Source organism: Nothobranchius furzeri, chromosome 2, assembly GCF_043380555.1.
Source record: "Nothobranchius furzeri strain GRZ-AD chromosome 2, NfurGRZ-RIMD1, whole genome shotgun sequence".
NCBI lineage: Eukaryota > Metazoa > Chordata > Actinopteri > Cyprinodontiformes > Nothobranchiidae > Nothobranchius > Nothobranchius furzeri.
Window position 1 is genome coordinate 2,622,514 of NC_091742.1, and position 13,693 is coordinate 2,636,206.

Genomic DNA, 13,693 nt, shown 5'->3' on the forward strand with positions numbered 1-13,693 from the left:
AATAATAAAAAGCTCTATTCTAAAAAATGTCAGTAGTACATGCTGACATTTGAGATACACCAAAAACTGTCTAATGATACATATGAACAACAAATCTGTCAATAAAAAACTGAATACACCATTGCTGCAAGTCAATGTAGGATTTTGTTTGTGTCCGGGTTTCAGCTCCTGACAACTAGATATAAAATACCAAAACACGAATGGGAAAAGTCACATCATCTGTTTCGGAAAGAAAGATTTTTGAGATACCTGAAGTGCTGATTGTGAACAAAGGACATCTGCCCTGATGATCATATCAAATATTATATGACAAACTATCTTGCCCTACAGGTACTAAGGATGTAAATGTGAACTTTTATTTCTGAGGTTCGCACCAACAGGACTGCTTAGAAACATGTAGTAAAGGTGAACCTGTAACCTAAATTTTCCAAACATTCAGCTTTAAACCATAATCAAATTTAAAACAGATCTATTAGACTGGTTAACTCACTAGAGCCCCCTGGTGACCAGATTTACGAAACGCACATAAATGTTGTATAAAAATGCTGCCAGGTATTTCAAAGTAATGAACTTTTTTGGGTTATTATAAAACAAAAAAATAAATAAACAAACAACCCACAGTGCTAGTGACAGAATGTACATACATAAAATGTAGTGGAATAACATTGAGATTTAAATATTAACATCAAGGTATACAATATTACAAGGTGATAATGTATAGCCTTTTCAGAAATCCATGTTTTTATTTGTTTATTTTGAGGTGTTTTGTTTTGTATAATAAAGCACAATAAGGCCATTTTCCTGGAAACTGTTTAATCAATATAGTTTACATGTAATGCAAATTCTCTAATTTTTCATACAACCTTTACATGCAAATATGACATCACTGGGTTTTTTAATTTCATGAAAACATGTACAACATGAAGGAGGCTATGAGGAGCTATGGTTCAAAAAGTCCACACGCTATCACTTTACATTCTTGTATTGGTCTCTCGTTTTTTGTTGGGATCTCTTCTAGTTTCTTCAAGATGTCGATTCCCTCAATCAGTTGACTAAAAACAGTAAAAGAAGACATTTGTTAAGGGTTTAGGTAATAAATAAGCTTAAAAATAATTTGCCATAGGTAACTTTCAAGGTTAGGTACAAACCCAAAAGCAACATAGGTTTTGTCCATCCAAGGAGTTGGTTCCAAAGTGATGTAGAATTGGGATCCGTTGCTGTGGCGACCCTTGTTAGCCATTCCCAACATGCCCCGCTTAGAGTGGGGAACTCCAAAGCACTCATCTGAAAAAGATGTAGTTACATGAGAAAATCAGATTAAACGAGCCTTGTCCACCTTATTTGTCATCATCAGTTTGTGTCTGTACCTTCAAAGGTTGGTCCATAGATTGATTCACCACCATTACCCTTACTCCCAGGTGAAATGTCTGCAAATTAAAGAGGCATGGTTAGAATACCATAAAAAACAGTCATTTCATTCATGAAAAATATGTTTTGGGATCCATGGTATAACAATTATTGATGCAAATTACTCAAACATGATTCAGAATAATAAAAAATACAGCATAAAAGCAGTATGCTTCATTATTTGAGAGACTTTAAAAGATTGCTTGGCTTTTTCAATACCTCCGCCTTGCACCCAACCGTTGGGAACAATCCGGTGAAACAGGGAGTCCTTGTAGTGGAGCTGAAGTCCACTCTGCGACTGTCCTTGCTCTCCGGTGCACAAAGCCTCAAAGTTCTTTGATGTTTTGGGGCATATGTCTGAGAACAGCTGAAGAAAGGCAAAATAATGTTCTGTGACCACACACCTTTAGTAACTTTAAAGTCACTCCAGATCAACTCACCTCAAAAAGTAACCTCCCCACTGCTTCTCCTGCTATTGCAACATCCATGAATGCAAACACGTGCTAAATTGAAAAATAAATACATTTATTTTTTCACTACATATTTTATTTAAAGAGCAAGTCACCCCCAAATCACATTTTTTTTGCTGATAAACTATATAAAGGAGTGTCTAATCATGCTACAGACATGTGTAGTCAATAATTTGGTACTTCAGTGTATCTTGGTTAAAATTCAAATATTCTGCCTAAAACTGTCAGTGTTGCGCCGTCGTCTGGGAAAAATTCTGCACTGTATTTGAATTTAAATCTGCCACCGCTATTGGCTAAGAGGTATGCTATGATGTCATCTGGTATATTGTGATGTCATAATGCCATTGTGAGCCTGTGTGTGTGTGTATTTGTTAGTGGCTCCGCCCTCTCGGTCTGCCAAGCAACAGCATTTGTTGCATTTTTCAAACATGAAGTGGGAGTGGAGTTAGTCTCTTGTAGGGGGTGACTTGCTCTTTAATATTTGCGGATCAAACCAAATCAATTTTAATCACTTGCCCCTGTTTTAATGAGGTGTTTGGTGTAGCAGTCCTCAGTGACAGCCAGGTGGAGAGCCTGTGGCTGAGTGAAGTTCCAATTGATCTCAGCCCAGCTGGTGAGTTCTTCCTCATTCCCGAGGAGGTGGTCATTCAGAAAGCACATCACGCTGCTGGAGTACTGCCACATTTCACCACGCAGTTCCTGAAATCATCAGTGTAGAACAATGGTTGAGCTGTGATTCAGCTTCTTAGAATGACCAGAGTCTAACTACTGAAGGATCTTTGCCGTGTGGGCTAGAACGTCAGCGATCTCAACAACACGCAGCACAGCTCACACATTCGAAAATGAATTACTATTTCTCATCTCTTATGCCATTTGAGGTTTAAAATGTGGAGCAGTGTGCATTAATGAGACATTACCGTGACTTTTAGTCCACTATTAGAGACATAAATAGGAAATAAAAACATCTTTTACTGATTGCTAATTTGTTAAAAACTACATTTTATATATTAACACATTAAATAAATAGTACTGATCTTTTTTAAAGATGCAGAAACAGCATACCATTACGTGTGCAAAACAGTGAAAATAAACATAAAAAGGAACTAAAGTCCAGCATCCTACTGACATAAACAGCATAGACCAGCATACGTTGTGTTTTGTTGCTGGTTTAGCTGGCGGACCATACGATGCTGGTCCAGGATGGGATGCTGTTCTAGCATGCTGGTCCAGCATCCAACTGCAAGCATCCCATGCTTGACTAGTGTTGTGTGCTGAACCAGCATTCAAAACACAGCAGCATCGCAAATGAGTTTGAACTCAACCTACCCGTTTTTTGTTGCACAAATATGTATGCCAGTCTAAATCAAAAAGAGGCAGTATTTTGGGATCCTGGAAGTCCATTGGAAACTTCTCTTTTAGGCCCTACAACGAAAGAAAACAGGTGCTGTTCTATCTCCCCCATCCTGGTACTTCTGAAAACAAACCAATTACGCAGTAAAATCATATCTTACCTCTGCAACACATTTGGCAACGTGAAAATTGGGGTCTTTAACCAGGCCAACAATTTTTAGTTGCGTTTTTGAGTCCATATTTGAGGATAAATCGTATGTCTGCCAACAACCCATCGACATATATACAACCTCTTGTAACCATGGCAAACAAGCGTTTGACGGCGCGTGAATATGACGTATAGTCGAAACCGTTGGAAGTGGACCATTTTTCAAACGATGTTCCCTCTTTTGCCGTTCTTTCCTTCTAATTTGTTAACAACTAACAAAGTAAGCGCACAATAAACACTGCTGAACAAGTATTTGTAACGTATGTTCTATGAAGCCTAATTTTTTAACGCAAATGGCGCAACAAAGTCGGCTAGCGGAACGATTTGGAACGCAGCCCATTGGCGCCAGAGTTTGAAAAACCGCGACTTGTCGCGCTGTGTTGTGTTGTTCATTTTCTGCCTTTTCGGTGTACTTATTTGCGTCTCATCGCCTTCTGTTAGGTTTTTTTTAAATCATGGGAGTTAACGATTTGTGGTCCGTCCTCGAACCTGTCCGAGAGTCGGTTCCGCTGTATAGTCTGAGCGGAAAGACTCTAGCTGTTGACCTGAGTTTATGGGTGTGCGAGGCTCAGCATGTCCAGGCCATGATGGGGAGGGTTACCAAGCCCCATCTGAGGTAATAATATAATATTCTTACTAATGTTCCTCCTGTTAATATTGTGGTAATGAAAGCCAGGTTAAAGTTCGTTTTGCGTGCACAGGAACTTATTTTTCAGGGTGTCGTCCCTCACACTGATGGGTGTGAAGCTGGTTTTTGTCATGGAAGGAGAAGCTCCCAAACTTAAATCAGAAACGATGAGCAAGAGGACAGAAAAAAGACACAGAGGATTTAAAAAGGGCTCTGCCTTTAAGTGTGGCAAAAGCACCAGTAGGGGGCGCTTCAATGCTGTTCTCAGGGAGGCGAGTGCTTTTATTTTGATCAGAAGCTGTAATATAAAGCTATTCCATCACCCTAATTTATACTCCTGTCTGCAGTGTGCAGAGATGCTGGACTACCTGGGTGTAGCTTGGGTGACAGCTGCTGGAGAAGCAGAAGCCATGTGTGCTCACCTGGACTCCATGGGTCTAGTGGATGGCTGCATCACTAACGATGGAGATGCTTTCTTATATGGAGCCAGGACAATCTACAGGAACTTCAATATGAATAGTAAAGTATGTTTGTGTGAGTCCACTTCACTGTGTAATGCTATTTTGCCATTAAATTTTTTTTTTTATTGTGGATGAGGTTAATCTGGATGGAAACTCGACATATTAGAGCTGTGATCATTGCACAAAACTAAATCTTATATCTGGACTCTTGTTTGAGTTTTTTTTAAGGACTGAAGCAGGCTGTGCATCTGTTTGAGTATAATGTCCTCTAGCTGCTTCATAAATCTACATAAGCCTTTAGTTAATTTATATTTTACAAACAAAAGATGAATAGCCACAACATACTGAAACAAAATTAAGCTGATCAAATTTAAAACGCGTTGGATCATTTCAGGCTTGTTTCTACAGAGATGTCTAGATAGACAGAATAAACTTTTAATCTAAATGTATTTTTATAAGTCATGTAGGGTGAAATAGGCACCTAAATCACTTAATAACATTAGCCTAAAGGAAAAAACAAGCAATCAGTCTTAGAAATTCAAAATACAGTTGTGGTCAGAAGTTTACATACACTTGTAAAAAATATAATATAATGGCTCTACTGAGTGTCCCGTTATTTCTAACACTCTGATTTTTCTCTGATAGAGTGATTGGAACAGATACTTCTTTGTCACAAAAAACATTCATGAAGTTTGGTTCTTTAATGTCTTTATTATGGGTTAACAGAGAAAAGTGATCACATTTGCTGGGTCACAAATATACATACAGCAACATGATCTAGCAATTTTGGTGACTTAGAAACGTGTCAGTGAACTGAGCTTCATAGCATGGCCTCTTAACTTCTTGTGAGTGATTATGAGTGACTACAGCTGGTGACTTCTCTTAGGTCAGGTAAATAGGGCTCATTGGATACGAACGCCCACAAACGCTACAATGGGAAAGTCAAAGGAGCTCAGCATGGATCTGAAAAAGCGAATTATTGACTTGAACAAGTCAGGAAAGTCACTTGGGGCCATTTCAAAGCAGCTGCAGGTCCCAAGAGCAACAGTGCAAACAATTGTTTGTAAGTATAAGGTGCATGGCACTGTTTCATCACTGCCAAGATCAGGAAGAAAACGCAAGCTATCACCTGCTGCTGAGAGAAAATTGGTCAGGAGGGTAAAGAGTGAACCAAGAATCACCAAAAAGTAGATCTGCCAAGAATTAGAAGCTGCTGGAACACAGGTGTCATTGTCCACAGTCAAACGTGTTTTGCATCTCCATGGACTGAGAGGCTGCCGTGCAAGAAGGAAGCCCTTGCTCCAAAAGCGGCACCTTAAGGCTCGACTGAAGTTTGCTGCTGATCACATGGACAAAGATAAGACCTTCTGGAGGAAAGTTCTGTGGTCAGACGAAACAAAAATCGAGCTTTTTGGCCACAATGCCCAGCAATATGTTTGGAGGAGAAAAGGTGAGGCCTTTAACCCCAAGAACACCATGCCTACAGTCAAGCATGGTGGTGGGAATATTATGCTGTGGGGCTGTTTTGCTGCCAATGGAACTGGTGCTTTACAGAGAGTAATTGGGATAATGAAGAAGGAGGATTACCTTCACATTCTTCAACATAACCTAAAATCATCAGTACGAAGGTTGGGTCTTGGGCGCAGTTGGGTGTTCCAACAGGACAATGACCCCAAACACACATCAAAAGGTAAAGGAATGGCTAAATCAGGCTAGAATAAGGGTTTTAGAATGGCCTTCCCAAAGTCCTGACTTAAACCCCATTGAAAACATGTGGACAGTGCTGAAGAAACAAGTCCATGTCAGAAAGCCATCAAATTTAACTGAACTTCACCAATTCTGTCAAGAGGAGTGGTCAAAGATTCAACCAGATGCTTGTGGATGGCTACCAAAAGCGCCTGATTGAAGTGAAAATGGCTAAGGGACATGTAACCAAATATTAGCACTGCTGTATGTATATTTGTGACCCAGCAAATGTGATCACTTTTCTCTGTTAACCCATAATAAAGACATTAAAGAACCAAACTTCATGAATGTTTTTTGCGACAAAGAAGTATCTGTTCCAATCACTCTATCAGAGAAAAATCAGAGTGTTAGAAATAACGGGACACTCAGTAGAGCCATTATATTATATTTTTTACAAGTGTATGTAAACTTCTGACCATAACTGTATATATTACATTTTTTATGATTCTTGTGTTATTTTTAAAAATTATTAATAGTAATAATGTGAAAAATTTTAAGCAACTCATGCATACAATTTATGAGAAAATTTTATAATGTCTACAAGTCCAAAAAATAATAACGATAAACCTATTTGCCTAAAAGATAAAAGACATGCAAGTTTTCTTCTATTCATTTGAAGCACTTAATGGATGAGTGGTAATGTGTTTAATAATAAATCATAATAAATAATCATATTTTCATCTAATGATGCAAAACTTTTTATTTAAACAACTCTGTGTGTTTTAAATATTTAATTTAATTTATTTTTTCCAGTTTGATTCAGAATATTTCAGTATGATACAAGGACTAAAATGTGCTTTACCTGCAGGTCAAAGTGACTGTAACAATTATTTTATGAATATTCACTGTTGGTTTTAATTAAACCCAAGTCCAAGAAGACGTTACCAGTCTAGTTTTTCTCTCCAGGACCCTCAGGTAGACCGGTACCAGGCGTCTAGAGTACAAGCAGACTTGCGTCTATCCAGAGAGAATCTGGTCGGTTTAGGCATTCTTCTTGGATGTGATTACATTCCTAAGGTAGGGAATACATATTAAACAGAAAAGGTGGCTCATTTTGTTGTTTACTGACCTTACATTTTATTTTATTTATTGCTTTTTTTTTTTTAGGGTGTACCAGGTGTCGGCAAAGAGCAAGCCCTAAAGCTAATAGAGAAACTGAAAGGAGAGTCGCTTCTGGAAAGGTGAAAACACCTTTCAGATGATTTTCTTTTCTTTTAATCACTAAAATATATCTATATTGTTATTTATTTTATTTTACCACTGCTAAAGGTTCCATCAGTGGGGGATGGCGACTACAGATGTGCCTGATGTTGTGAAGAAAGTTCCTCACTGTAACATATGTCAGCATCCTGGTGAGTGATATCCTGCTTAGTGATTACGGTTAAAACAAAAGGAGCCGTGACTCGTCGCTGATGCGAGAGATTAGAAAAATCTGAGCTCCTCTCTGGGTTTTCAGGCTCAGCCAAGGCGCACGAGCGTAGCGGCTGCTCGCTCTGCGGCAGTCGATGTTTCTGTCAACCGCAGGACTTCGGTTATCAGTGTCCCTGTGAGTGGCACCACTACGAGCAAGCCCGCCAGGCCTCGTCTCTGGAGGCAAACATCAGGAGGTATGCTTAGGATTTTTGTTAAGTGTTGCGTTGCATTGAAGTGTGTGTTCAGAGCTTCATTTCTCTTTCAGAAAAACACTGGCGTGTGAGCAGTTCCCGTTTACAGAGGTACATGTTTTTTTTTCTGCTTTTACTCTTTTTTTAATGAAGGATTTTGATTTTTAACTTTATTTTGCAGATCATTCGTGAGTTCCTGATTTCTAAAGAGAAACCTGTGTCCCACTTCAGGAGCAAACATCCAAATTTGTTGTCAATGCAGGTAATAAGATGCTAACGGTTACATTTTAGCATGCATTTGTTTGTTAGTGACCTGCATGTGTTCATGCTCGTCCCGCTTCTGCAGAAATTTGCCTACGATAAGATGGAGTGGCCGATGCATTACACCAGCGAAAAGGTTTTAGCCCTGATGACCTACGCTGAGCTGATGAGCAGAAAATGCGGAAGAGATGTAGAATCCCAAATCAGGCCTATCAGGTTGCTGTGGTTCTCTAAGAAAAGCTAAAAATAGTAAAGAGTTTTTCAATAAATGTGTAACTTTGTTGTTTTTTTGTGTTGTTTTTGCAAAAGAATATTTAAACTGAGGGTAAGGAATGCTGTTGCTTGCTTCGAGGTCATCTGGAGCACTCCAGGTCAGTAAAAATCATCAAAGATGGCCGACATTTCCTTTAAAGATCAGGGAGGCAGAAGTTGAGTGACGAGGCGACTGCGCTAGGAGGCCGTTTGGGTGCGGGGCGTTCGTCGCCAGGTCGTCTGTTAGTGACTGGCTGTGAGGTGGAGTTCAGAGGTGACAGATCAGTCACAACAGCCACTAGGTGCTAAACCGGCTTCCTCTCTGAGCTGAGAAATCCGTCATATCAAAGTCTGGCTCACTAACAAGCCCTTTTGACAAGTCTCAGGTTACTAACGCAGATCAAAGAGTCAGGAAACTTCCAGATGGACACTTTTGTGAATGAAAGTTTACTCAATACCAATTATTGTCCGCTCAAATGAGATTTGATCATAACCATCATCTGTTTTTATTAAATTAAATAAAAAATTATTTTTTGATGGATAATGTAAGTGTTGCAGAAGCCCCCCCCCCCCCCCCGAGCTGGATGCATTCCTGTTTTGTTGTGTCTGCAGAACATTTCGTGTTTCCTGAGGAGCGGGCTGCAGAGGACCGACAGGAAGTGAGGACATTGGAGGAAGAGTCCCTCTTTCGTCTCGCCTTCCCAGAGATAGTTGAGGGTTACGTTAAAAGCAAAGCTCTGGCTGAAGAAAGCAAGAGTAAGGAAGAATCTTCCTTTATTTCCCAGATACTTTAACGTTTTTATGTCCTTCCCTATCAAAGTTGTTGTCGGTTTAACGGACTTCCTACAGGCTCGTTTACAGATCAAAGCTACTTTACTCGTTTCTAAAGGCTAGCTCACACCCGAGACTTTAACACGCACAGAGGTGTCTGTCTCACAGAGATTTCTTTTATTTTGTGCCATTAAGTCCAGCTTTTACTGGGTTTTTGGAGAAGCTGGCATGTAGTACAGAAGATTAGGACAAATTTAAATAAAAAAAAAACATTTGTGATTAGAAAGTTCATTTTCAAAGACACATAGTTGTCTAATTCTATACCAGCAACATGTGGCAGAAAATCTGGATCACACAGGTTTCAGTAGTTTTAACAAGACTTTAACCCAGATTTTCCCAGAGTAGGATTGAAAAAGCTTGATGCTTAAACCATTTAGAAAATCTAAAAATTGGTCACTTTGAGTTTTTTATGCTGGCTGAACGTGAAAACACTCCTACGTCACACTGTCACTTAATATACATGGACACGCCCATCGTGACTCGAGACGGGGAAGGCTGTTGTTGGTTTAGCATCCAGGAAACAGCAGAGAACATCTTGACTTGTAGAAGCTAACCGTTAGCATTATCTATTTCACCACACAGCAGAACTCCTCCAGGCTTGTTATTTGTGGAGGTAAAACATCCACGTTGCAAATCAGTTGTAGGGTCGCGCTGCTGTTATCCAATCTGAGGTGAGATGTCCAAATATCAGGAAATGACCCCAGTTTCACACTGAAAGCATCAGCGGCGTGGAACATCACTGCTTCAAATCCATTATAGTCTGTGGAGTGTTTGAAACCAGCAGTGATGCGGCGATTACCAGGCGCGTCCCTGAAGCGGCACGCCGCGCCACTAAACATTGGATCAGGTTCTATTTTAGCTGTGAGCCGCTTCTGGGATGCGTCAATTTCCGCAGTTAACATAGGGCTAGACAGGAAATCACACACTGTTTCAGTGTAAAATCCTCAGTAATTTTCAAAATAAAAGTACTGCAGCGATTCAGTTTCACGTGTGACCCAACGGCTTATTTATCCGCAGCATCATTCCAGAAGTGCAGCGGTGTGTTTTTCTTGGCTTTGATCCTGGAAGTGAAGAACAACAACATCATAAATGACATCAAACAGCAACGTCAAACGTGATTTCCTTCTTTTTGGTTTAATGGTGGATGGCATCAACAAACCGTGACCTGAAGTCTCGAGGGATCTTGTGATCTCGTGAATCTAGCAAAGAGCACATTGAGGAAGTCTTGCCGCTGCCAAGACTCTCCAGGTGTGAAAAGGACCGCTTTGAAGTTTGTGAGTGAACTGTTCCACTGCCGTTTTGCTCCGCCGATGCTTCCAGTGTGAAACCGGGGTGAGCCTCCAAAACCTGCTGTCTGAAGCTCAGCTGTGATGTGGGTCAGTGCTAGTTCCTGGAAATGGTGCACCGGTGTTTTTTGCCCCCTGAGGACGACTTACAAGGCATTCATTCCTACTAGAGACCACTGAAAATGTATTGATTAAACGAGTGCTCCACACCTTTAAGATTTGCTGCTTTTATTCTCCCAAAACCTGTTTATGTTCAGCTTTTATGCATCCCACACTTAGCTGTGTCACACTCACTAATATACCTTTACTTCCTGTTTTTGTTTCTTCACCTTTTGCAGTTTTTTTTTATATTTTACATCATTGTTTAGTTTTCAAAAAAGGGATAAATAATTTATTGGTATTTTAAATAGTTTCTTAACTGACTGAAGAAAAATGAGTCACTTGGACTAAAAAAAGCAGCCTAGAATAAACTCAATAGTTGCCAGAAATTCAGGGAATGCTTGAGTCCTCTGACGTTCTGCTTTTCCTTTTACAGAAAAGAAACCAAAAACTAAAAAGGAGAAGCCATCTGAGGTGTCTAGTGATGTTTTGGATCTCTTGGGTCAACTGAGTCTCCACAGCTCGTCTTCATCTCAGCTTCGAACTCTGATTCCTCCCACCTTAAATGCAGAAAGAGCAGAATTGATTGTTTTGGACACTCCAGTGAATCACAAGCAGCTTCAGAAAGAGGAAGACGATCACACCAGTCGTTTTGACTCAGGAGCTTCACCTGCCATCTCCGCTGTTATTGATGCTTTACATCTGAGCGATGTCGACTGGGACTCGTTGTCCTTCACGTCCTCCCCTACGTCACAAGCAAACCTCGCTGCTGAATCTCGGCAAACATCAGGTGAGGTCCGAGAACAGGTAGAGCCCAGATCTGCCGCAGAGCTCTGTTACATGGAGTGTCCTCTGAGAGACAGGCTGCTGATGAAGAATACGGCTAAAGCTCTGAATCGAGATGTGTTCTCGAAGCATCTGAGCTATGAGCTGAAGTCTCCTGAAAACGTCCCGCGGGGAAAAGACAGCAGAGAGATTTCAGGTGCATTCGTCACAAACAAACACCAAAGCTGCAGCTTAAAAGAGCAACAAAATCCACCACTGCAGCCTCTAAATAACACAAAGGAGAAATCAAATGTCTCAGGAAAGTCGCCTCAGAAATACAAGTTTGTGCGAAAAGTTCTGTCTTCGTCGTCTGCTGCACCACAGTCCACCAAGAAGAGTGTCTGCACGAGTGCGTGTTCGCGTAGTGACGACAGCGACGAGGAAAACCAGCAAAGACGGACAAAAACAAACAAATTGAAGAGCGACTTCCTCTCAGACATCCCTCTGAAAACAGTTTCCAATCGAGTTGCAACTGCAAATCCAAGACCTTCTCACAAGCTTCAGATGATCAAACCAGCACAACACAATGACTCCGCTGAAAACAAACGTCAGGATCAATGTCCACTTCAAACCCAAACATTTGAAGTGGACAAGGACGTTTTTCAGGCTCCAGCGTCACCCGTCGCCGTATTGGATGGTGACCATTCGGTGATTTGTAGCGACAGTCCGCTGCCACTGGCTGAGAGGCTGAGACTGAAATGTATGAAGTGAGACGAAAACACGGAAGAACATTTTAGTTTTATCAATGCGAAAGTTTATTTGAGACGGGGTGTAACAGGGACAGGGAAGCTAAAGCTGTGGTTTTATAACCCAACAAACCCCCCATCATGAGTGAAGCCTCACACCTCAGACACGAAAGGTCTGACAGCTGCATCCTCTCCCAAATAATACCTCCGTCCAAAACCTGCCCTTTTGTAAAAATAAAAGCTGAAACAACATCCTGTCAGATAAATTCAGTTTGTTGTCATGAGAGGCCGGTCCCCCATTCATATGACATGCTTGATTATCTCATTTCAGCCTTTAGCTGTTCTGGAAGACAGTTTGGATGGAGGACGTCTTCGTGAGAGTGGTGTCTATATCTCAGGTGAAACCTTCATTAGACTCATCACATCAAACTGACAAGTAATTTCCTTCTTGGGGATTCTAATTATTTTTCTTTCTATCTCATTATCCGTCTGTTTGGCCTTATTCACACCACGGTGATAACGAACCCATTTTGGCGCTTCACTTGCTCTTTGAACCTTTTTTTTTCGCCTAAGCTGTGAACCCATAAAGGTCCGGAAATCTGCTCTTGTATAAATCCGCTTTAGCAAAATGACGTTCACTCATTCACTACCCTGGATGCCGTTCTCACTAACATGGATCTGGGAGGCGTTACGGCTGGAATTCTGTCCGAATGGGAGAGCCTGGTGAGGACTGGAGAGCCACTTCAGTCCGACTCACCAGAGCCCCGGATGTGCTCCTCGCCGGAGGATCGCTACCCCGAAGAACAACAGCACGTCAAGGGTTTCTCTATTAAACTGGCTAGAACGGTGCAGAGGCAGAGCAAATCAAAGATGTCCACGAAAAGGCGCATGAAGGCAAGCGAGAGGGAGAAAATGAGGATGAGGAGTCTCGCAGAGGCTTTGCATCAGCTCCGTGACTACCTCCCGCCGGACTACAGCAAAAGAGGACAACCCCTGACTAAGATCCAGACGCTCAAGTACACAATTGAATACATTAACAAGCTTTCGGACATCCTGAACCGTGCGTAAAAGACGCAGCTGGACAGCTTTTACGCACCAGATCACCTCGCATCCGGACCACATACTGCATCTGGACCAGTTCTGAACTCACGTCACAAATCATCTTCTTTCTTGGTTTATTGCCGCCTTGGTGTATATATTTTATGGGGCACTTGGAAAATAATGTCGTATAAAGCTCCCGTTATGAAATTGTGAATTTGAGGATGGCACTTTTGATGTGAAATCACTTTGCCATTTAGTTTTTGCCACAAAAGAAATGATAAAAGATTATTTTTATTGTTTCAATGTTTTGTTTGCTAAAATAGTTAAGGATGTAGTAGCTTCATCGTCCTGACGTTTATTATTTTTGCATGTTTTTGTGAGAGACACATCTGCTCAGCCATTTATTTACGTTTGTCCTTGCCGTTCTATAAATTCTGTAAAACAGGACGTTTTTTATTCTTTTTTTTCCCAGCTTGTTCAATAAATATATAAATTTAATTTGTGGTCCAATTAATTAAACGGCTTTCAGCGAGATAAA

At 40.8% G+C, this 13,693-nt stretch overlaps 3 protein-coding genes across 6 annotated transcripts; 2 read left to right on the top strand and 1 right to left on the bottom strand.

Moving 5' to 3' along the window:
• Positions 1-801: 801 nt before the first annotated feature.
• Positions 802-3,555, bottom strand: ppil6 (peptidylprolyl isomerase (cyclophilin)-like 6). Of its 2 annotated transcripts, XM_070542959.1 has the most exons (8): positions 3,389-3,553; positions 3,204-3,299; positions 2,394-2,576; positions 1,848-1,910; positions 1,627-1,774; positions 1,368-1,427; positions 1,149-1,284; positions 802-1,052 (listed from the first exon to the last, which is right to left on the bottom strand). In XM_070542959.1, exons 1-8 carry the CDS (start codon positions 3,506-3,508, stop codon positions 941-943), a joined length of 918 nt encoding a protein of 305 aa, XP_070399060.1. In that variant the 5' UTR covers positions 3,509-3,553; the 3' UTR covers positions 802-940. The 2 variants fall into 2 exon arrangements, with proteins under 2 accessions (XP_070399060.1, XP_070399069.1); XM_070542968.1 differs by lacking the exon at positions 3,204-3,299 and having other exon boundaries at positions 3,389-3,555.
• Positions 3,556-3,569: 14 nt separating this feature from the next.
• Positions 3,570-12,366, top strand: LOC139062194 (flap endonuclease GEN homolog 1). Of its 3 annotated transcripts, XM_070542822.1 has the most exons (14): positions 3,570-3,655; positions 3,877-4,051; positions 4,137-4,335; positions 4,411-4,587; positions 7,177-7,287; positions 7,378-7,451; positions 7,540-7,622; positions 7,727-7,877; positions 7,949-7,985; positions 8,056-8,136; positions 8,221-8,351; positions 8,445-8,506; positions 9,000-9,143; positions 11,040-12,366. In XM_070542822.1, exons 2-14 carry the CDS (start codon positions 3,891-3,893, stop codon positions 12,137-12,139), a joined length of 2,511 nt encoding a protein of 836 aa, XP_070398923.1. In that variant the 5' UTR covers positions 3,570-3,655; positions 3,877-3,890; the 3' UTR covers positions 12,140-12,366. The 3 variants fall into 3 exon arrangements, with proteins under 3 accessions (XP_070398923.1, XP_070398918.1, XP_070398927.1); XM_070542817.1 differs by lacking the exon at positions 3,570-3,655 and having other exon boundaries at positions 3,776-4,051; XM_070542826.1 differs by lacking the exons at positions 3,570-3,655; positions 4,137-4,335 and having other exon boundaries at positions 3,871-4,051.
• Positions 12,278-13,653, top strand: msgn1 (mesogenin 1). Its single transcript, XM_070543043.1, has one exon. It carries the CDS (start codon positions 12,787-12,789, stop codon positions 13,180-13,182), a length of 396 nt encoding a protein of 131 aa, XP_070399144.1. The 5' UTR covers positions 12,278-12,786; the 3' UTR covers positions 13,183-13,653.
• The last annotated feature ends 40 nt before the right edge of the window (positions 13,654-13,693 follow it).